Here is a 24,312-nt window from a genome sequence, read left to right as displayed (position 1 = left end):
CCTACTCGACATGCGGTGGTTTTCCACCTTTACTGATTCCTCTTCTAGCGGTTTCCCATCTTTTGAATTTCCACCATAGTGCCCCAGCCCCCAGCCTCTACCCCATGACGAAATAAGGCTGTCAACAGAAAATAAGTCTTTTCGTTTAAGTGGTCGTTTTTATGTTATTTCAACGGACGAATTGTCCCGGAAAAGGATATAATGCTATTGATAAAAGAAAATGGCTGCCCAACTTTGGCTGGAGGATGAAAATTCATGTCAATCACAAAAAGATGATGATCAAGATTTATTTGTGTTCGGTTATGCTTGCAAAATATTTAGAAACGACGAAAAGGCATTGTATGTAGACAAAGGCCGCCATTTAATTCCTTGGATGGGAGATGACAGCCTCATGATAGACAGGTCGGTCGTTATATCTCTAGTACAGTGATGTAACCTATATTCGTGCATATAAGGATTCAACAACAAATTTCGTCTAAATCAAAAAACGAAAAAAATTCTTTCTAAGTTTCTTGTGATATTCTATAAAATAGAATTGGTTTGTTTCGATTTTCATTATGATTACTTTGACCCATATTTCATGAGCAACCAACCATGCCACAGGCCCGTGAAGTTCTGTCAATATTAGTACAGTGGTGTAACCTATTTTCGTGGATATAAGGATTCAACACCGAATTTCGTCAAAATTGAAAAAACGAAAAAAAAATTTTAATTTTTATGTCTTAGATGTTTCCTCAGATATTCTACAAAATAATTAAAATTGATTTATTTCGATTTTCTTTATGAATCCTTCACTTTGACCCATATTTCATGAGCAACCAACTCGGCAACGGCGGCAGAATGCGTCACCTATTTTCGTGTACAATGTTTGATCTATAAATAGGTCTAGAAAAACACGTTGTATGGATACTGGGTAGTATGATTAACTTCTCTTAGTATTTATCTTTAATATCAATTCATTATAACTAGTGACAATTCCTTCAAAGAAATCCACGAATAATAGGTTTCCACGAAATTAGGTTACTTCACTGTAAAATATGGATAATGTGGAAAAAAAGGGAAGGCTTCCAATGGCATAACAGACTCTAATGTAAACAATGTTTATCTGTTCGTGAAAGATTTCTGCTGTAAATTGCTCTTTTGATGTTTTTGAATGAAGGATTGCTTACTTACGACTGTGTACCTTTAATTAGAAATCATTCTATTAGTACCAAACTCGACAAAAAACAGCTTTTTTCTTGTTTTGGAAAATTGTCAACTTCTATGACCAAAATGCCTTGACACTGCAGTCCTGCACAAAGAATTTGCATTGTGTTCCTTAAAGTTTTTCTGCTGACGTGGAATCCCCTAGTTTGTCACATGACTTTTTTCACTGGTATATTTTCTAACAGAAAACACTTGGAATTCCGAGTACAGCTTGGGATTATGAGGAAATTTTGTCCGATAAAATTTTGTGACATTTGGTAATACCAGACGGATAATTCTTAAAACGATCCTAGCTCTAGGATGTCCTAGGTTCTTATCTTCTAACGTTGATTCTAGAACATCCTAACACTAAGATCGCTTCGAGAATACATATCCTGAAATCCGCATTTTGATTTTGTTAGAAATAGATAATAATTTAACATTGCTTTGAAATGATATGAAAAATTCTGCAGGTTGACATTGTAGACATAACATATGTTAATGAAAACATGCAAATGCGAAGGTCGCACATATAGATTATTAATCATTTCTGGTAAATTAGGTAACGCGACTGTACTTGCTTCATTTAGGCCTGCACTTCAGGCTACCTCATTAATTCTAATTAATCCTTGTAAGCCTAAAAGTAAAATGTTTTAAGTATGATAGAGCAGGTTGTAGTGAACTGCTTAATAAGGGTTATATTCAATTTGGCACCTAATCAAAATGGCCCCAAAATTAGTCAAAATGGCCCTTTTTAATTTGTCGAAATGGCATCTTGAAAATGTCAAAATGGCCCTTTGAGAAAATCAAAATGGTACCGGTACCGAAATAATATTTGATTTTATTGAACAACTTTAACTAAAAATGATATATCAATATTTTGTTAGTTTGTTGTTTGGAATTCTGTACCGAAATAGGTGTAGAGAGATTGGATCAGGGACCAGTAAGATAGTGCAACGGCATACTCTGTACATAGTAAAAAAAAATCATGTTGGCATGTGGTTCTGAACACCTGATCGGTCTGAAAATTACTGCAAGGAACAATTTAAAGAAACTTGGTTGAATAACCTTATTGAAAAGCAGAAAATCAAAAAATATTAAAAAAAGGTTATTGCTCTTGTTCTTAAAAATGTGTTCAATCTTTAGCTCCTAAAACTTCAGAAGACAAAATTCTGGACTGATTTAGACGAAACTTGTGCTGTATGAAAATGGTACTATTGAAATATTTCATTTATGAATAGCTCCTGCAGAAACTGAAAAGGACTGTATTGCCATTCCTTGACATCAACATCCACAGATCATCCGACGAACTTAAGACCAATGTTTACAGAAAACCCACCCATAGTGACCAATACATTCATGCCAACTCCAACTACCCCGCCCAAACCTAAACAGGCATCATATCAACCCTCGCCAGAAGAGTCAAGGCTTTATGCAGTCCAGAATACTTATCTGAAGAAATTAGCCATCTCAAAACAGTATTTACCTCCTACAACCAATACCCTCCACTTGTAACCGACAAGACCATTAACAGAACCATTCAGCCCACCAACAATATCGAGCCCTCCCAAACCAGACCAGATTCACCCTTATCCAGAATTGGCATCCCCTTCTTAGGACCTACCAGCTACAAAATTCGCCGCCTCATGCAACAGAAACTGTCTGTCCAAACTTATTTCACGTCTGGTACCACCCTAAAATCCCTGATAGGTGCAACTGGCAGACCATCCTCTGAAATCCCCACTGAGGTGTGGTTTACTCCATTCCATGTAACTGTGGTGCCATCTACATTGGAGAAACATCGCGCCCCATTTCAGTCCGCACCAAAGAGCACCTTACATCCACCAAGAAACAAGATGCCATCTCAGCCCTGTCTGAACACCTCATCAATTGCCCATCCCACCACATCCTCTGGGAAGATAATTCCGTCCTTGCCAAGAACCGACCCGAAAACAAGCAAAGAAGAATTCGTGAAGCCCTTGAAATCCACCGCTGTTTCCCTGAATTGAATAGAGACACCGGACTTTACATCTCCAAAATTTGGCTACACTAATCCCATTGTTAATTACCTTGTTAATCTTTCCCCTCTTTCATCTTTCTTTTTTTTATCCCTCTGTTGTAGTTGTATAATATTGGCTTCTGCCTCTTTGTCCTTGCCCACTTTATTGTCTGTACTGTTCTCATTGTCTTTTCTTCTGTACATGGCTTCCTTCTTGTTATATATCCTCATGTTTACCCTCACTTCATTTCATCTGATGACGACACGTGAAAATTGTGTTGAAACGTTATGTGCTTTGTTATTAAAGAAGTGAGTTATACCATAATATACCCCTTGTGTTTTTTGTTATATAAACAATACTAGTTTGCTGGAAAATATGTTGAGGTGTAATATTTCCGAACTACTTTTAGGTATGATGGTAGAGGACATTTATACGATCTATCCCAATGTGAAGCTGATGTTGAGAAGAAGGAATTATCAGAGGAAGAAGAAAAACTTGAGAAATTATGTGATGAAGAGAGGTACTTAGAATTGAATACTGATATCGCAGAAAAAACTGTTTATGAAGGTAAAGATCACTCTTTATTACTCTTTTATCGTAATTTAAACATCAATAGATCATTGGTGTGACAAACTGAATAAATGACTAATTTATTTATATATTTGTGGCGTGATGAATTGCTTTTACTCACCAATAATGCTATTGAGACTCTTGTTTAATTCTTATATTCAAATTCAGATATTTCTATTTTATACGCCCACATCCGTCCGTAGACAATTACTCATAAACGCTCTACAAGGCACAATTCTAGACTGATTTCGACGAAATTGCCCTTGTTCTTGAAACGCTCATAAACACTCTAGAAGGTGCAATTCATGACGGATTTTGATGAAACTTGGTCTGAGTGTTCGTAATCGCCCAAGGATAAACCCTATCGAAAATCTGAAAAATATGTAGCATGAGTTATTCCCCTTGTTCTTGAAAACTCGTTCAATTTTAGCTAGTAAACACTCCAGAAGGCACAATTCTTGATGGATTTTGACGAAACTTGGTGTAAGTGTTTGTAATCACCCAAGAAAAAACCTATCGAAAATCAGAAAAATTGAAAAATATTTAGTATTAGTTATTGCCCTTGTTCTTGAAAACGTGTTCAATTTTTACTTCGTAAACACTCTAGAAGGCAGAATTCTTGCCGGATTTTGACGAAACTTGGCATGAGTGTTGGTTATCACCCTTGGATAAACCGTATTGAAAAATTGAAAAATATTTAGTATGAGTTATTGCCCTTGTTCTTGAAAACGCGTTCAATTTTTAGCACGTAAACACTTTCATAAACTTGGTGTGAATGTTCATATTCACCCAAGGATGAACCCTATTGAAAATCAAAAGAATTGAAAAATATTCAGTATGATTTGTTGCGCTTGTACTTGAAAACGCGTTAAATTTTTTGCTCATAATCATTCTAGAAGGCACAGTTCTTGACAGATTTTGATGATTGGCATTTATCACCCAAGGATAAACACTACTGAAAATCAGAAAATTCGAAAAATATTTAGTATGAGTCATTGCCCTTGTTCTTGAAAACTTGTTCAATTTTTAGCTCGTAAACACTCTAAAAAGCACAATTCTTTACAGATTTTGGCAAACTTGGTGTGAATGTTCATTATCACTTAAGAATGAACCCTATTGAAAATCAGAAAAATCAAAAAATATTTAGTAGGAGCTACTGCCCCTGATTCTTGAGAATGCGTTCAATTTTTAGCTTGTGAACTCTCTAGACGGCACAATTCTTGACGAATTTGGACAAAATTTGGTGTGTGAGTTCGTTATCATCCAAGGATAAACCCTATTGAAAATCAGAAAAATCGAAAAATATTAGTTATTGCTTGAGAAGGCGTTCATTTTTTAGCTCGTTAACATTCTAGAAGATTCAATTCTTGACAGATTTTGAAGAAACTTGGTGAAATTGTTTATATCACCCATTGATGAACCCTATCGAAATTTCAAGCAAATTATACAAAAATTTTGACTGAAAATAGTCTTTTGTAAAGACAAGGCAAAGTCATTCTAAGACTACTAATGTGAAAGTGTTATTCCAATTTGCATCAAAAGATTCGATTTACCATCAAGTGTGAAAAAAGAATGAAGAAATAGATTCTACAATAAAATATTTTACATAGAGAAATTTCAACTGAAATATCTTAAAAAAGGGCAAATGCTACATAGTGCCTACCTATTTGTTTCAGACAAAGCAAATCTGCCACTTTGACAATGTTAAAGCTTGTTATGATGAAGTTTGAAATTGACAATATTATTTGAGTGTAACAAATTTTTAGTACTTTCCCCATGATCTTTCAAAATTTGAGAATTTGATTTTGATAATTTGATGTATTTTGAACTTTATGTTGTAACATTGTGGTTAAGCAATGTTACGAAGGCACAGGCATATAGGCGTAACCTTAAGTGATAAAGCAATGTTTGTGAAGTTAGTTTGAATAATAATATAGAATATTTGGGTTATTGCTATTGATTTAAAAATATATCTCAGTATTAACTTGTTTATTCACAAGAGACAAATTTTTAAACTTCTTTCTAAGTTCTTTAATAAGAAATATAAGCTTACTTTTGTTGTTAATACACACAGTGTTATCAATTCAGACAGCTTATAGTGGGTGTATGTTTCCTACTGCCATGAAATTTACTGCTGTGTGATAATCATAAATACACAGAAATATTTAAAGTAATATGACAAATATACTTCAAGATGAAAGTTTTGAATGTTAAATCAAAGAATTTCTTTCATTATTTGTTTAGAAGAGGAATGGAAGCGATATCAGGAAGCTTTACAATCAGGTTATAATGCGGTAGGATTTAGTTATGAACAACCTGAATCTAGTCAAGATATATATCATCAAGGTAAGTAGAAAACGGAACCTGAAGCATGCCAAAAATTCATGAGACTATATCTGAGACATCTCATATCATTTTTATACGCCCACATGAAAGGGGGGAGGGGGGTGGCATATATTGCCGTCCGTCCACAATTGCTCGTAAACATTCTACAAGACACAATTCTTGACGGATGGTATGAGTGTTCGTAATCACCCAAGGATGAACCCTATTGAAAATCAGAAAAATCGAAAATATTTAGTATGAGTTATTGCCCTTGTTCTTGAAAACGCGTTCAATTTTTAGCTCGTAAACGCTCTTGATGGGACAATTCTTGACAGATTTTGACGAAATTTGGCATGAGTGTTTGTTATCACCCAAGGATAAACCCTATTGAAAATAAGAAAAATCGAAAAATATTTAGTATGAGTTATTGACCTTGTTCAATTTTTAGCTCGTAAACACTCTTGATGGGACACTTCTTGTTTATACTTCCAAACAAGGAACGGGTTTTGAAATTTCTACATTTTCAATTTTCGATTTTGACCTTTATTGACATTTGTTGACCTATATCTTTTGACCTATATGATGTAGAAGCTTAAAATTTGGAAAACAACAAAACATTCAGAATATGAATTAACTTATGCCAAAAAAATGAGGCGGGCGTGGCACATCCGGGTTAAATTACCCTTTATTGATATTTTTGGCCAGGGGCATAACTCGCAAATTATACATTTGTTCAAAATGGAACTTAGCGTACAATTACTTCATCTGTTGAGCCAGGTTGTCTTAGAAGTTTGATTTTTTCAGCTTTATAGTTCAAAAAAAGGAACATGTTTTAAAAATTCAAAATTTTTGAATTTTTGACATTGACCTTTTTTAACCTTGACTTTTGGAGGATCGAAGGTCATTCACATTGGCTATCTATTTGTACTTTTATATTTGCTGTCCTATCTCAACTTCCGGTTTTATAGCCGTATGCAATTTGAAAATTTGATGACTTATATCTCGTGATCTTGCCCTTTTTAGACCTTCTCCTTTACAAGACCAAAGGTCATTGACCGTGGCTATCTGCTGATACTTTCATTTGTGAGGTCTGACGTCAACTTCCGGTATTAAAATATTCTCAAAAATTTAACTTTAGACTGTTCTTGCACTTGACCTAATTATCGTCGAAGGTTTATTTTTTCAAGGTCTTCTGCAAATTGCTACATTTGCAAGGTCCCACTCTGTGCCACGTGTGGCTCTAGTTGTTATTGTTTCAATGAATCTGTACATTTAATAATCATGAATATTAATAATCTGGAATAAGTATAATTGACATACAAGCAGAGGAAAGCCAATAAGAGGAGAGTTAATAAAAAGTAATACGGTTTATATAACTGTGTTTTGTTCTATAGGCTTGATAATCTTGACCATAAAGAAAAAAAACAATGTAATTCGTGCAATATGTGCTATTGTGCATTCATATTTGATACACCATCATAGTAAATCTCTCAACATTATTCAATCAACAAAATCAACACAAGTTTTAGATTTTTATTTACTACAGAAATGAGCAGGTTAAAGTCTCATTAGGTGAGAAATTTTCTAATAAAATTGATTGTTAATCTCAAATCAGACCTGGTTACCTGTTTCAACACTACTCAAAGTATTCTTCTTATATTGGGTAATGGGGATAAAAATTAACATTTTATCTTCAAAGTTTCTATATATATTACTTCTTAACTTTATAATTGTGATATTTGGTAATATAGTTGATAGAAGTGGTTAGCATCCATTGCCTTATAAATAGTTTCTAACTATTTCATTGAAAAAATTGTTATATCATAAATCCACTTGTATAAATCCCGCCTTTTTCTTGAATAAAAGGTATCCCCAAGTATTGATACACGACGTCGCCAGCACTAATGTATATAATTATGTCTTGATCAAGTTCGAACTTGGCTCATTTTGAATGAACCCCTTTTATACGTCCACATGAAATTGGGGGCGTATATTGTCGTCATCCATGTCTGTCTGTCCACAATTGCTCGTAAAGACTCAAGAGGCAAAAACTTGACTGATTTGGCCTAAACTTGCTATTATTGGTTGTTATCATCCAAGTCTAAACTGTATTGAAAATCAGAAAAATAAAAAAATATTTAATACTGCCCTTGTTCTTGAAAACAAGTTAAATTTTAGTTTGTAAACACTCAAGAAAGTTCAATTATTAACAGATTTTGACGAAACTGGTGAGAATGTTTATTATCCACCAAGTATGAACCCTATTGAAAATCAGACCAATCGAAAATATTTATGAGTTATTGCCCTTGTTCTTGAAAACGGGTTTGATTTGTAAACATTCTAGAAATCACAATTCTTGAGGGATTTTGACAAAACTTGGTGTTGGAATTTGTTATCAACCTCGGATGAACTAGTATCAGTTATTGCCCTGGTTCTTGAAAATACGTTCAAGTTTTAGCTTGCAAAATCTCTTGACAGCCCAGTTCTTGACAAAACTTAACAATATTATTCAGTATCGCTGCAAAAAGTTCAAAAGAATTATATGACTGAAGGTTGAATATTTCATACTGGTGATTGTTACTGTACTGCCAAATATTTTTATCTAAAATCAAGCTGCTAGTGGGTATATATTATTTTGCTTGGCAAACTATCTCTGTGAATTAAAATATCTACATTTTGTAGATGAGCAACACTCAGAAGATGAAAAACCATTTATACCTCCATCTTGTCTCAACATTCCTTCAGATTTAATCGTAGTAAGTAATATTCAATATTTTACATCCAATCTTATATGCCTAAAAAAAAACCTGGTGAAATGGTTTGCATTTCACAGTTAAAAAACTTCCAGTCCTAATTTTGTCGTATTGACTACCAATCAACATTCCATTGAAATACAGCAATCATTCTGGAAGTTTGCATCTTTCTCATGTCAATACTTTTTGACTGCCATCGTGTTTATATTTTTGTTTTGCACTGAATATTCCAAACTTTTTAGACAAAAAAATTGATGATTTCTAAATTTATATTGATATCAAAATGGAAAATGCAAGTAAAATTGGCTCAAAATTGTAGCTTCTTTTTCTACCTTTCAAAGCACAAATAATCTAATCCATATTCATTAACAAGGTTACAACAGCAGATCTACAAATGTTACAGATTTTGTTGTGTGCCCAATGAAAATTTGGACAGCAAACTGGTACTTTGCTTCTAATAACCCAGTCACAAAAAAGATTGTTTCTCCTTTCAAAAATGTAACCTTACCATGTTTTACCTTTAGCCTACTACCAATAAGATAAATGCAGTAATAGAAAAAACAGCTAAATTTATAGCAGAACATGGTACACAAATGGAAATTGTTCTAAAAGCTAAACAAGCTCTTAATTCTCAGTTTGATTTCTTGGACTATAATAGTTCCTTGAACAGCTATTATAAACTTGTGGTAAAAGCTATCAAAAGTGGTAAATATATTCCTAGAACTCAACCAAATGATATTAAAAATCATGAAAGTAAGTATTCTATGTAAGGTCTGCAAACTAGGTCAATTTAAGGATCCTATCTCTGAGACATATGAAACTGTCCGCCAATTTTTATGCTCCCCAAATATATGGATGTAAACTGTCATTACTCCTGTCTGGTTGTCACAATTGCTTATATCAGATAAAGAGTTATTGCCCTTGATTTAGTTAAAACGCATCAAAATTTGTTTTTGAGCTCAAAAGAAGCTACTGAATTTTACTGAAACTTGGTGTAATTAAAATTATAAATATCTTGAATTTGACAGATTTTCTAAAAACCGTTTTAGAGTTTGGTAATTGATTTTTACTTCGTTAAAACGGGTCAAAATTTGTCTGTAGACAAAGTAGCAGCTACAATTTTCAATGGACATTAATGAAAGGGTGGATTTAGAATCTAACCTCTCCAACCTCCCATAAAAATTGCGATATTAGTACAGTATCTCTGGAAATGATGACCTCTGCATTTGCATATTTTGATAAACATGGGTTATCTCTAAATCCTCAACCTGCAGAATATTTTCCTATTGTTTCAAAGGGATGTCAAAATATCCACTTACATTTAATTTTGCCAAAAACTTTTTCATAGGTCAAGAAGATAATGAACAACATGATCATCATGAACATGGTTACTTACATAAATCTTTAGCCTCTAAAGTACAGGTAATTATACTTAATATCAGTTTAAATATACTGGTCTAAAGAAAGTATTGTTGGGTCAATGATTAACTGGTAAAGATGATGTTTTACTGTGAATTTTACAAGCTCATGTCTTTGTTCATATTAATTGGAATATCTGCTTCAGTACTTCACAATTTCAAATGACATTATGCTCAAAATATAAATTATGGGCACATAGTTCCATATTAAAATATATTTTTGCAGAGAGTCATTATTGGCCAAAATTTGAGTAATCTTCTGTAGAAGAGAGAAGTGTGTTGATATTATGAAATTTAAAATTGAATATTTTTGTAAACACAAAGTCATTCCAAGTTTATAAGTACTGGATTTCAGCTGAAATTCAAATTCTCTTAAAAATAATCAGTAAACTTTAAGGTTCTGCCAAAAATTAAAGTACAGTAGTTCATACATGTGTACAGGTCAGGAAAAAAATCTGGAGATTTGTCTTCAAAAATCTGGAGATTGGGTGAAAAGTCGGGAAATTTTTCTAAAGCGCGTAAATTCGTGATTTTTTTATAATAAGCCTTAAGTCGTGTATTGAGCAATATAATTGCTGTATAACTTTGGAAAATTGTATTAAATAGTTTTAGATATTTAAAAGCAATATTGAGATCCATGTCAGCTTCTCTTTAAATTGATCATAAGCCCACATGACATAGTAACACTTAACAAATCTATAATTAGGGATAGGCCTACCCAGGCAAAATGATTCTAGAAATAGTGCCTGATTTTTCAAATTAGGAGCCCAAAAAAATTTAATATTGTCAGTATTCAGTATTGATTGAATCAAAATAATGTCAAGGTGAAATGATGTTTGAAAACAAGAAAGCAAGCATGATCCCAGCCTTCTAAATTAAACGGTATGGGTAGGCCTATATCATACATGTAATACCATATTAAAAATTCAGTATGTTCTGAAAGCAATATTTAGTAAATAATATGTACTGGCAACGTTTCTTTTTCAAAAGGTGTAATTCATGATATCTTAAATATCTCCATTCCGATCATTAAATAATTTTCCTGCAACACTCTCACGAAGTATTGGAGCTTCCAGTTTGACATTCCTTAGATATGGAAAGCCTTGTACACAATAAGGGTAGAAACGCGACAACATCGGTAGATTACACATGTATGGTAGTTTGAAATAACTTTTTGTGTTGTAATGATGGATTGATAAGACATATTTTACATTGTTCATCAGTAAATTTATTAGTTTTGTCATTTTAAAAATATGTCCATATATGTTGTAGCCCTGTAAGTCTGTTAAAATGCCTGTAGTGTCTATTAATGATACGCCTTATGGTCAGTTAGTTAAATCTATAAGAAAGCATCACAAAGAAGAAAATATGTAAGTAGATATGTTTATTTAAATAATTTGTAAATAAATTTATTATTTTGTACAAGCCCATATTGTCCAGAAATTTCAGTGTGAAAACTTGCATTAATTGTATTCTGAAAGGAATACTACTTCTGTGAATGCACATTGAATTGAAATTCTCAAACTCGCCCAATAAGAGTCAGTGAACTTTCCTGGTGTCATAACTATACATGGCTGTTGGTTTATGAAAATGGAAAAAAAAAAAAATAAAAAAAATATTTGAGTTATCACCCTTGTTTTTGAAAAAGCTTTCAATTTTTAACCTGTAAACATTCTAGAAGGCAGATTTCTCTGCAATTTTAAAGAAACTTGGTGAAATTGTATATAATCACCCAAGGATGAATACCTAATACTTCCCAACCAAGATCAAATAATACACCTTATATATAATACCTAGATCTTAGATGTTTCATTTACTGAAATTTAATTGAAATTTACTCAAATTAACCCCCTGGATAACTTTTGGGATTTAATTACAACAATTACAACTGGAGTCACACATGGCACAGAGTGGAACTTGCTGATGTGCCAATTTGCAAGGGAATCTGAAAAAATCAACCTTCTGGACTAATTAGGTCACATGCTAAAGCAGTCAAAATTTGCGAAAAATTTGTCTTTTTTGGAAGGTTGTGAAACCAGAAGTATCAGAATCCAAAAATCCAAGTGTTAGCAGATGCCTTGTTCAGGGGAAGGTCAACAAAGGTCAAGGTCACGAGATATCATAAAACGGTGCAAAAATGCAAACGGTAACCAAATATGATGGTACAAATAAATAGCCAATCCTACTAAGGTCAAGGTCATTAAAGGTCAAGGTCACGTGATTTTTAAACTTGCAAAAAAAGATAAGCGAAATTCAAAAACCGGCTTCCTAGTTTTTGTGAGCAATCGTTTGCAGATTACATACGTCATTAGAATTATGCAGCCCCACAAAAGTTGGTCATATCAATATGGCAGTCAAAATATCAGTCTGTTCTGTGCTTGAAAAGGAAAAAAGAAAATCCCATCAAGTATTAGCAATTGTCTTTCTTTCATCTTCATCTTTTGTTTAAATCATACTTTTTTCCATTTTCACCGATAGTCAGATAATTTCTTTTGATGACATAATGATTAATTCTGACTACAACAGACTTCTAGTCACCCTATGATTTTTAACTTGCTTAGCAGACTATTTCAATAATAACCTTATTTTATGGATCAAATTATAGATTATGTAAGGTAAGTGTAAATGAATGTTTTGCCAAAACATCATGTTATGGCAGTGACAACAGTGTTATTTTACCACATATATATTACTTGCAGACCTGAACCTAGTGCTGATTTACAAGCTTTAACACCTTCCTATGCCTTACATCCACAACAGCATGAGAGAGAATATCATCAGGAGGATGAACAGTTTTATAATCAACAGTTGATGGTAACAGTAAAGGGAGATAATCACAGTTACCATGCCTCATCCTTAATTAGTAAACCACCATCTGTAGAAATACACCAGTTACAGCATACTGAAAATGACTCATCTGTTAGGTAAAAATATTATCTAGTCCTAAAAGTTGTGCTTTGTTTTATTTTTATTCATCAATATGTTCATTTAAAAAATCGACTTACATGTCTAAATTAGACTGTTTTTCTAATGCCTTCTGAAATAGAAGATCTTTTACTTGTTTGTAAAAATTACACCTTTTGAATCCACCCCTGACCACTTCAAGGAAAACCTTTTCCTCATGTGATTGAAAAAACCCTCTCTCATTTATTTTGAACACCTCTTCACCATCACAACTTCTATTTCACCCCACCCTTCTCTACTGCCCACCTCTTTGAAACACACCCCTAATATGCATCATTTAAAATTTTAAAAAATTAAGTTAAAACATCTTTGTGGTTGTGTTCAATTTAAGTTGCCAACAGAACCTTCAGCAATGCTCATCAACAGTCTGTGGTCTCAAGAGCTTAACGAGTCAAATATAAGGCCATATAAAGTAAATGGTATGATTTAGAGGCCTTTTAGTTATAAAATTAAGATGAGAGGGCAAATTTATTATTCATTATTTGTAAGCGCTTTTCCAACTAGAAAAAATCTGAGCGAGTGAAAGTATATTATTTATTTCCACAAAATAAATGTAGGTTTTATCTCTACTCAAAACATAGCAATCCCATGTTGTTAATGGCTTGTTTTGTTATAATAGTTTTATATCGTTTGGTATAATCATGTCATTTGGTGTAATCATGTCCTATTTTATAAAAATAATAGGTGCACTTGTCACCTATATGCAGTTCTTTTCTTTATTTTCTAATTGTCAACAAAAAAATCTGTAAATTCCCTCCCAAAAAATCAACAAGTCGGCAAAACATAGACGCTCATTTACATGATTAAATTAAAGTCCACCGAAAGCCATGTGTTTGAAAATGCTAAAAACTTTTAAATTAATTTAATGTAAGATGGTTTCTGATAAGAAGCTGTACTGTACTGTACTAATTTTTAAAGGATTTTAATGGTTTAATTCCACCATGGTCATTAATTTATTGTAAGCCCCATGATTAGTCATATCTAATCCGTGCTTGAACAATCCCCTATGCTCGTTATTGAGTAATAACCTCCCTTGGTAGACCATATGTCACCATTCGATATATACAATCAGTAATCTCGTAATGTTTGGAGTTAAAGGACGATGATTGAGGAGGTGTAAAAAAATTTTTTTATTCATGTCTGAAAACTATCAAAGTTGTTTGTCACTATGACAACAACTCAACTATGACCTTTGAGATTTAAACGAAAGTAAATTTGGTACTTCAAATTTTGCGTCTGCTTATTCAAACATTTTCCTGCAAAATGTAAACTCTCTACCAATAAAAATTAATGACAAGAACATGGGATTGTGAGAAATAAAATGAAATGAATGAGTTTTACGTCCTACTTTTCTGCACCATGTGGGCTAATGAAGACGGGCAACGCCATGCAGGGTGCAATGAGGGAAATTTTGTCAGGACAGCGGCATTAGCCTGCTCTTTTTCGATTTCCAACTGTCGAGGGATCTTTAACATGCACATCCTGTAGCACAAGGGGCCTCGGTTTATTGTCCCATCCGAACGACTAGACGCTTTTTGAATGTCAGCCCCTCGTACCTGCATCACTGACAGGGGGAAACCGGGTTGAAAAATCCGAAGGTATTATCTCGACCTATGCCGGGATTGAACCCTGGACCTTCAGGTTAGCGAGCAAGCGTCTAACTCACTGAGCCACCGTGGCTCCCGGGATTGTGAGAGCAAAGGCTAGATAGTCATTACCATCATACCGTTGCTAAAGGAAGATGAGGGTCAGGTGATTTCATTGGCCATGGCAATCGATATTCTGTTGTTCATTGTTCAGTATCATACTTTACTTTTATCACAATTAAAAAAAAAATGATGTAAACATTGCTATTCATTGGTACCGAAAGCCAAAGATATAAATTTTATTTAGTAGTGAGACTGATAGTGAAAATAATTTGAATATTGTAATTACATTATTATAGAATATGATTATGTTTTTAATCAATCAATAATTTAAATCCAATTTATGACTTTAAGATTGATAAAAACTATTTCCAGCAATCAACCAAACCCCATAATTCCACCACCACCTGATATACAACCTATTATAGATAGAATGGCTATGTATGTAGCCAAAAATGGCAGCGAATTTGAAATGGTTGTGCAAAGTAAAAATGATGTTAGATTTCAATTTCTCAATGACTGGCATGTTCATTATAAATACTATGATTTCAAGAAGAAAATGCACCAACAGGTTAGTATCATTGATTATTGTGCTATTCTATTTTGCTCATCTGTGTGAGGGAGTCTGTCTGTCTGTTCATCCACATCGTCGTAAAGACTTCAGAAGGAAATGTGGTGAAATTGTTTATCAAAGATGATCCCTATGAAAAAAAGATCTAATCTTAATTATTGACCTTGATTGATACTTGTGATATTTGTTGTTGCTTTATTTTCTAAAGGCTCAACATGCTGATATATCTAATGTTGAGATAATGTCAGTCATTTAGTCATGTAATTCTATGGTTGTGTAAGTTATATACATGATATTTCAGATTTTACTTAAAGAAAAGAAAGAGAAAGAAGAAGCTCAAGTAGCATTGTTGAATAAATCAGTCAGTTTTTCTATCAAGACTAGAAATAAGGAAAGTGAACCAGTAACACAATTGAAGAAACCATTATTTGATTATGGCAGTAGTGATGATAACAATGGTAAATTTTGTATCTATTTAAACTGATATAAAATGGAGCTTGTTTATCAGCATTATTCTGTTCTCGATAAAATAATGTGTTAAACAAATTTCCATATAATTGAAACATGCCCTGCCTTAACTAGAGTTATTTCCCTTCCTATTTTAGACCCATGTCATGTAGATATCTGGTTTTTTTTTCTGGATAATCGGCAACCGGGTAAATGTGACTCCCACTTTAATTTTCAGAATCGTTTTCATAAAACTTTTTTTTTTCTGCGTTAGTTTATAACTCTTTCAATAAGTCATTTTGAAGGTCATTTTACACATATAAATCTAATTAATCGACGGGCCAACATCCAATTATAAAAGATGATTAATATCATTGGATACAATAAGCCTTGTCTAATGATTCAGAGCTGTCGGCTGATCTATTTGCCAATCAACTTCTTTGGACGACCCATGACCTTAATTTCCCAAGGAGAATTATATTTATTGTGTTAGACAAAATATAGAAGTAAAAAAATAGTGGTACTTCACCAAGTAGTTTCAGTATTCATTATATTTACTAATACACTGTAGCCTAACAAGGTGGTCCAGAAAGAAGATAACAATTTTTCATTTCAAGATTATTAATTAAGTGTCAAATCTTACATCATAAGATTTTGATCTTATAATTATATAGATATAAACTTTCACAAAAACTTAGCTTCATAGGTCAAAACACTTTGAAATTGCAGCATTTTTTAGATTCCTTGGGAAAAAAAATGCAATACAGAAAATAATTATTGTAATTGCTCTCACATCTTTAATTGAACAAATCATCCAAGTAGCAACCATATTTTTAGCACAAGCAGCGCTTATACCATGACAAAGTTTGATTTCTACCTAATTCTGGCCTTCATTTCTTCAGCTTTGAATACAGCTGATCTGCCATTGTCGAGTTCCGAGTATGACTTGCTCTACAAGACACCTGATACCACTTTTCATTAACAAATATGTACTAACTTATGATTGTTATACTCGTAAAATATAAAACTGCATTTCATTTTGCATGTTACATAGTTTTTAAGAAAAACGATGATGTTGTTTGAAAAGATTATTAATTTGAGATTTTGTATTTTAAGATTCTGATAGTGAGAAAGAAAAATCTTCATCCTCAACACCATCTAGTGATCATACTAGTAATAGATTGGAAGAGAGTAATATATGTCAAAATGAATTATTTCAAGATGAAAATAAAAAAGCTGGTAAGAATCTTTATATATATTGATATTTATGTTTAGTTGTCAAATCTTCATATAAACTTATACTTTACTTTAATATTGATAATATAAAGAGCAAAATATCTGAAATAATTCTAATAATGCAAATACCTAAGTTTCTTGTTCTAGATGTTCAAGGCTATTGCCACTTATTTACAACCGAAATTGTTTTGCTTGAAACGCAGAAATTTACAAATTTTCCTTTTTGGCTATTAGATATCTGTACTAGGAGTAATATAGCCACAATGTGAAATTGAGTTGTCTCTCTCAAGAGTTTTATCATAGAATTAAAAAAAAACTTTAATATTTGAATGATTGATTAAATGAGAATGGTTTGTGACAGTCTATGTAGCCTCGAAATTGGGTAGTAAATATGACAAAAACTCAATTTTTGACAAAAAAAAAACCCAGAATTTTCTTTAAGTACTATGTATACCATGTTTAGTTCCCTAAAATGCCTCAGATGATCTCTTCGACCATCTAGGAGCTGTGCCTTATTTGCCTGAAGTAAATTTTTAGATGAAATGATTCACAGCTGTTGCCATGCTTATAGTTAAACTATCATAATAGTTGTTGATCACCTGTGACCTTTTCAGGTCAGTATGTGTAATCATGCATAAGGAAAGGGTACAGAAATAAGTAGGGCACATTTGTGATATGGCTTGGATTGACATGTGCACTGTTATCACCAACACTTGACTTTAGAAGTGACATCATCTTAAGTTTAAATTTCATTATACGCCAACATCTAATGGGGGTATATATTGTAACTTATGTCCGTCCCGTCAGTCCTTCCACAATTGCTCGTAAAATAATCAGTATGAGATATTGCCCTTGTTCTTGAAAACACGTTCAATTTTAGCTTGTAAACACTCTTGAAGGCACAATTATTAACAGATTTTGACGAAATTTGGTCAAATTGTTTATTATCACCCATGGATGAATACTATTGAAAATCAAAAAAATTGTTTTATAAGAGTTATTGACCTTGTTCTTGAAAACGCTTTCAATTTTTAGCTCACAAAACACTAAAAGGTACGATTCTTGCTTGATCTTGGTAATATGATTCAGTATCGGCTCCAAAAATTCTAAAGAAGTGTATGCCTGAAGGTTGAATATTTCATTCTGGTGATTGTTGATATTTTTATTCAAAATCAAAACTGCCAGTGGGCATTTATTACCTTGACTGGCATGCTATCCTTAACTCTTCTAAGATCTGAATAACCAGTTTGCCAAATTACAGTGTAATGATCTGCTTATTTCTGTATTTAAAATTTGAATTATTTAAGTTTTTCACATATATTTTCTTTTTTCGGGAGAGTATATCTTTATTTTCTCTTTAGTTGAAGGTAGATTGATGAATAAGTTGGCTGGTGCTGCTCGAGAAAAATTGGCACAAACAAGTAAAGAGAAGCAAATCCAAGCAGAAAGAAAAAGGAAAGCTGCTATGTTTATATCTCTGCTAAAGGGAAAAAGTGAACAAAAGAACGGTAAATATTTGCATTGCTTCAAGATTTAGTTTGGTTTTTAGTAATGTTCAGACTTGAGAAATGTTAAGATATACTGTTGCAAAGAATGATAATTTGGTTGGCTTTTGAATCTTTTATAGATAACTTAGATATTTTTTTTTAATGATTTCTAGATATTGGAAACCAAGAACCTAAAATTGTTATTGACTATGGACATGGCCAAAAAGATGACAAGGAATCTCCAAATCATCGTGCTACCTCAAAATCCATAACTCCACCACTTTCTTTTAATGTATCAAGAAGGTAAATATCTCAACACTATTTTTATTTGGATGCACCTACATTTGTTGTGAAAGCAGATAAGCTTGTATAGTCAAACACAGATAGTTTTGCTCATCAGGTACCATCAAAACATCAACACAACCAGTCAATTTTATTTCAAGGGTATAAAAGCTATGGCATTTAGAGGGTTTGACTAAACCCTCAATAAGTCTAAAATGAGACAAAAATGTGTGCAACTTGGTTTATTTACAATAAAGTACAAGGTTTATCTTTTAGGAACAAAAATTTGGTAGGATGTAGTATAGACATAGCTATATGGAAAAGCAGATTGTTTTTGAAAAGTTTATATCCAAATACCAGTAGACCCTGTAAATGCTGAAAACTGTATGACATACCGATTTGCTAGGTCATTTTTCTTGTCACATAACAAAGCAGCCTTTATTTTTCCATAATTACAGCAAGATCCACATTCATTCCTAAAATGAAGTTCTTAAAAATAGGATTATTTCTTCTGCAAAAATGATTTCACGAATTATGTGTAACAAAATCCACATATTTTATTACATTAAGAATCTGCTTTTTATGAAACTTGCACACATTCCTTTTTTGAAGACATTGTTAGTACTTCTGACAGCTGCCAGTGGGTGTATGGCAATTTGATAGGCCATCTCGATCTATGGAATTGAGCATATACCAGTAGACCTTCACCTTCACCAGATTTCACATGGTACCAAAGCTATGCCAAATTATCAGTTTGACAATTGATCTGATGTGTATATATAGAAACTACCTATTGATATTTGGTGCTTTTGGCTTTGTTCTTTTGCCTGTCATTCTCATTTCTCATTCTTATCTGTTTCAGGTCTAAGTCAAGGTCTCCCAGTAGAAAATCATTTCATTCTAAAAATCCAGGATCTAGATATCGATCTCCTCCCAGTGCTAATCATAAATCTCGGAGAGTATCACCCAGTAGACGTAGTAGAACTCCTAGAATTTCACCTAACAGAAGAAGAAGTCGGACGCCTAGAATTTCACCAAATAGAAGGAGTAGAACACCCAAAAATTCACGCAGCAGTAGGAGTAAAACACCCAGAATTTCACCAGACAGAAAGAGAAGAAAAGCTAGAATTTCACCAAGCAGTTTGAAAAGAACATCTAGGAATTCATTGACAAGGAGTCGTTCACCTGTAAAACATGGATCAAAGAGTGCAAGTAGCTTAACAGAAGCCATGGAAAACAGGTCTACCAATGACAGATCATCACGTTCAAATGATTATAAATCATCAAGGTCTCGCGAAGATAAACCATCGCGATCTAAGGGTGACAGAACATCACAATCTGTTAATGACAAATCATTAAATCATCAGATGGAGAAGAAGAAATCTCCTTTAAGAAACAGTGATTATGACAGTCAAGCTGATTTGATTGAACTCACACATTTGACAAATATAGTAATTAAGAAAGAAAAAAGTGATCCTGGTTTTGATAAAGCTCAGTCCAATTCTGGTAGTTTAGTGCCTACTGAAAATAGCAAATGCAGTGAGAATAGGACTAGTGAAACAAATGAAAACAATTCAGTTACTAGTGATAAACAAGAAGATGACTATGATGATGATGATGTTAAAATTGTAGAAGTACCAGTGGAACCTGTAGAAACAGTAGAGTTAGTTGATTTAACATATTTATCTAGTGATTCTGATATAGACAAAAAACGAAAAACGTCCGAAAAACATGATAGAAAAAAGAGAAAGAGTAGATCTCCATCAAAATCAAGAAAAAAACGTAGACGATCTCGAAGTAAGAGTACCAGGAGAAGAACTTCACCTTATCGTAGGAGAAGATCACGCTCAAAAAGTTCTACAAAAGGGCGACATCACTCTTCATCAAATTCTTTACAGGGTAAACACTCTAAAAGACACCGTTCCAAGTCAAGATCAAGATCACATAAGAGAAAAAAAGATAAATCTTGTTCACCTAAAAGTAGAAAGTCAAAGTCTAAATCTCTTGATAGAAAAATTTCAAGAAGAGACAGGTCAAAATCCAGATCAAACATTCGAAAACGGTCTAGATCCAAAACACCAATTAGAAAAACAATAAAATCACCCTCGCAATCAGCTAACAGAAAAAGATCTCATAGTCGATCAGTTTCTCCCAGAAGAAGAGGATCAAAAGCAAAAAAGAAACACAAGTCTCCATCAAGGTAAGACACTAAATATTTGTAACATTTCTAATTTTGATGAAATTTTGTTAATATGTCAAACACTTTATCCAATTGACAATTTTTCATTTACAGCTCTTAGTTAAGTTCAACCTCTGTGCTGCCATATCATATAACCAGCAACCAAACAGCTTTCAAAATCTCAATTTTACTCACCATCTGGCTCTATAATAGTGTTTTTATACGCCCACATTGTAATGTGTTCGTATATTGTCGTCGCCCCTGTCCGTCTGTCGGTCCGTCCGGCCTTCCCTCCACAATTGGCTATTGAACGCAATAGAGACAATAGTTTTTATCTGATTTGAATGAAATTTGGTGTGATCATTTATATTCATGAGATCTTGGACAAGTTTGAATTTGACGATCTTTCGATGAATGGTTTTTGAGTTATTGCCCTTGACTTATGAAAAATTTTGTTGTGATTACAATAGAGACTACAGTTCTCATCCAATTTAGAGGAAATTTGGTGTGAATATTTATAATGATGAGATCTTGGACAAGTTCAAATTTGGCTATCTTTCAATGAATGGTTGATTTATGAAAAACTTTGTTTTGTGAACACAATAGAGACTACAGTTTTCATCCGATTTAAATGAAATTTGGTATGATCATTTATAATGATGAGATCTTAGTCAAGATTAAATTCGACAATTTTTCGATCAACGGAATTTGAGTTATTGTCTATGACTTAGTAAAAAGGCATCAAAATTTGTTAGCGATGGAGGTGACAGTTTATGTCAGAATTTTATTAAATAATGTGTGTTTGTTTAAATCAACAATATCTTGCACAAATTAGATTTTTGGTATGATTTGATTCAATTTTGAATTCTTCTGCTGTCTCTGCTCATCCAACAAGATAATCTTTATAATCTTTCAATTTGTTTCCACCTCCTTAAATCAAAGGTTAAATTTGAAGTTGACCATGTTAAAAGTGGTAGGTTAGTGGATAAGGGTTGAAAGAAATTGTTGATGAAAAAGGTTTCTTTTGCAAACATACCTGAGATTTTTAACTTCTAACTTTAATGAAAGCTTTCTTTCAGTGTATTGAAAGTTAAAAAATCTTCCTTGTTCTGAGGTTATTTTTAAGCTTTCACTGATTTAAAGCATTTCACTTAGCATTTAATGGTTGAGCTGTAATTGTTAGGCTGTTCTACATTGAACAAAAATGCTGTAAGTAAATAAAACTGCAAAATAATACATTTCATTGTAATAAAGCCTGTTAAAAGACAGAATACATTATTTTCATCATTTTCCTAACAGAACATTGAGTATTGGGAGAAATTTTCTGATCATGCTAAAAAATGATTGGCATCTTTGTCTTAAAACAACCTGTTAAGACACACATCTTTCAGAAATGGTAGACTTTACAAGTTGTTATTTTAAACGGACAGTAACAATGTACGTATTTATCTCTTTACTATATCTGAACATCAAAACTAGATCATATACTATTTCTAGATCTCCCAAATCCCACAAGAGGAAGAAAACAAAAGAAAAAGAAAAAAGTAAAGAAAAAATGTTTGAAGCAACGATGATTGAAGTTAGAAGTTCTGATATGGGCAGTAGTAAAATGATGTCTGATCCAGTACCTTCTAACAGAAGTCAATTAAAGTAAGTTTTTTTAAAGTTTATGTGGATAAAGATCAATTATCTTATTTCTTATACTTATTACCGACCATGAATAATATTTCATGTCATTTACCAAAGCAGTAGCACTAAGCATTTACATTCATATCTGTTAAAAAATTTGATCTTGGAAATGCTTATAGAAATGTGATAATAACATTTAGCTGGGTTATTTTCCAAAAGGTCCAAGTTAATGCGTATTGGGAAACTTTGGACAATATTTCATTTCACATACTTTACTAACTTGCACAATCTGAGTAAACACAGGTATCTAGATGTTTCATTTTGTGTTTTTATACGCATACATGTTACTTTTTGTACAGGCCAGAGTTTTTGAGATATTTTCTCAATACTTACAGGGATTTTTATGTCTATGCTAAATGTGGACGTATATTGCTGTCGCACCCGTCCGTCCTTCCACATTACTTGTATGCACGATAGAGACTACAGTTTTTATCTGATCTTGATGAAACTTGGTATCCATGTATATATTTATAAGATCACGGTCAAGTTCGAAATTGGTAATAATCAGATAAAAGGTTTTAGAGTTATTGCTCTTGACTTAGTAAAAACTCAATAGATTTGGCTTGTATTTTATATATATTAATAATAATAATTGTATATATAAAGCGCTGAAATTCACTCTACATGGAGTCATGGAGAGTGCCCAAAGCGCTGACACATGTCTTTCACAAGCTTTATTCACAGTAAGTCTAATCGTAACGACCAAACACGTGTGTTTTCAATTTGGATTTAAAGTCTTCTGTATTTCAAGATGATCTAATGGATATGTTGAGGGAATTCCATAAGTGTGCAGCAGCATATGCAAATGTTCTAGAACCAAATGATTTTAAATTAAATGATCTTGAATGTAGGAAGGACCAATGTTATTAACTGCTTGAAAACACAAACATAGTATTTTGAAATCAATACGCTCTTCGATGTGTAACCAGTGCAAGTTGTTTAAGACAGGGGTAATATGTACAGTAGTTTTAGTACGTGTTACTAGTCTGGCAGCTCGATTTTGTATCTTCTGGGGTCGTTTAATCTGGGTGTCTGGTAAGCCATACAAAAGACTGTTACAATAGTCTAAAAGACAGAGGATGAGACATCTAACAAGTGTGGCACACGTATCTCTGGTGATTAGATGACGAATAGCCCCTATGTTTCATAGATGGAAATGACAGGTTTTGCAAATATGACTGATGTGAACCTCCATTCCCAAGTTTCGATCCAAGTACATTCCAAGGATTTTAGCCGTAGAAACGAAAGAAATGAATGATTGACCTAATTGGAGACCCTCAAGTTCATGACCAGCCAATTAACATGGCCTCAGTTTTATCAGAGTTTAGTTTCAACATGTTGACACTCATCCACTACTGTATAACGGAAACACAGTCTTTCATCTTGGAGTAAATTAAGTCTTGATTTGAAAGAGCTGGCGAGAAACTGTCAATAAGCTGAGAATCATCAGCATAGAAATGATGACCGATCTGGTAATATCCAATTACTTTACGAAGGGGTTTGGTATATGAACTGAACAACACCGGACCAAGGACTGTTTCTGATGATGCATTATGAACA

The 24,312-nt window shown here is 33.0% G+C and overlaps 1 protein-coding gene across 1 annotated transcript; it reads left to right on the top strand.

The window, feature by feature from the left end:
• Window positions 1-220: 220 nt before the first annotated feature.
• LOTGIDRAFT_233356 (hypothetical protein) lies at window positions 221-23,169 on the top strand (the record flags this gene model as incomplete). The annotated part of the gene is made up of 16 exons (XM_009059210.1): window positions 221-402; window positions 3,595-3,752; window positions 6,000-6,101; window positions 8,763-8,836; window positions 9,358-9,586; window positions 10,182-10,255; window positions 11,524-11,621; window positions 12,951-13,175; window positions 15,237-15,432; window positions 15,734-15,890; window positions 16,996-17,118; window positions 18,477-18,623; window positions 18,776-18,905; window positions 19,747-21,084; window positions 22,561-22,713; window positions 23,088-23,169. 16 exons carry the CDS (start codon window positions 221-223, stop codon window positions 23,167-23,169), a joined length of 3,468 nt encoding a protein of 1,155 aa, XP_009057458.1.
• Between the last annotated feature and the right edge of the window lie 1,143 nt (window positions 23,170-24,312).

Source organism: Lottia gigantea, assembly GCF_000327385.1.
Source record: "Lottia gigantea unplaced genomic scaffold LOTGIsca_38, whole genome shotgun sequence".
NCBI lineage: Eukaryota > Metazoa > Mollusca > Gastropoda > Lottiidae > Lottia > Lottia gigantea.
The sequence above is the reverse complement of the archived record's forward strand: the minus strand, read 5'-3'. Positions and strand labels throughout refer to the sequence as shown.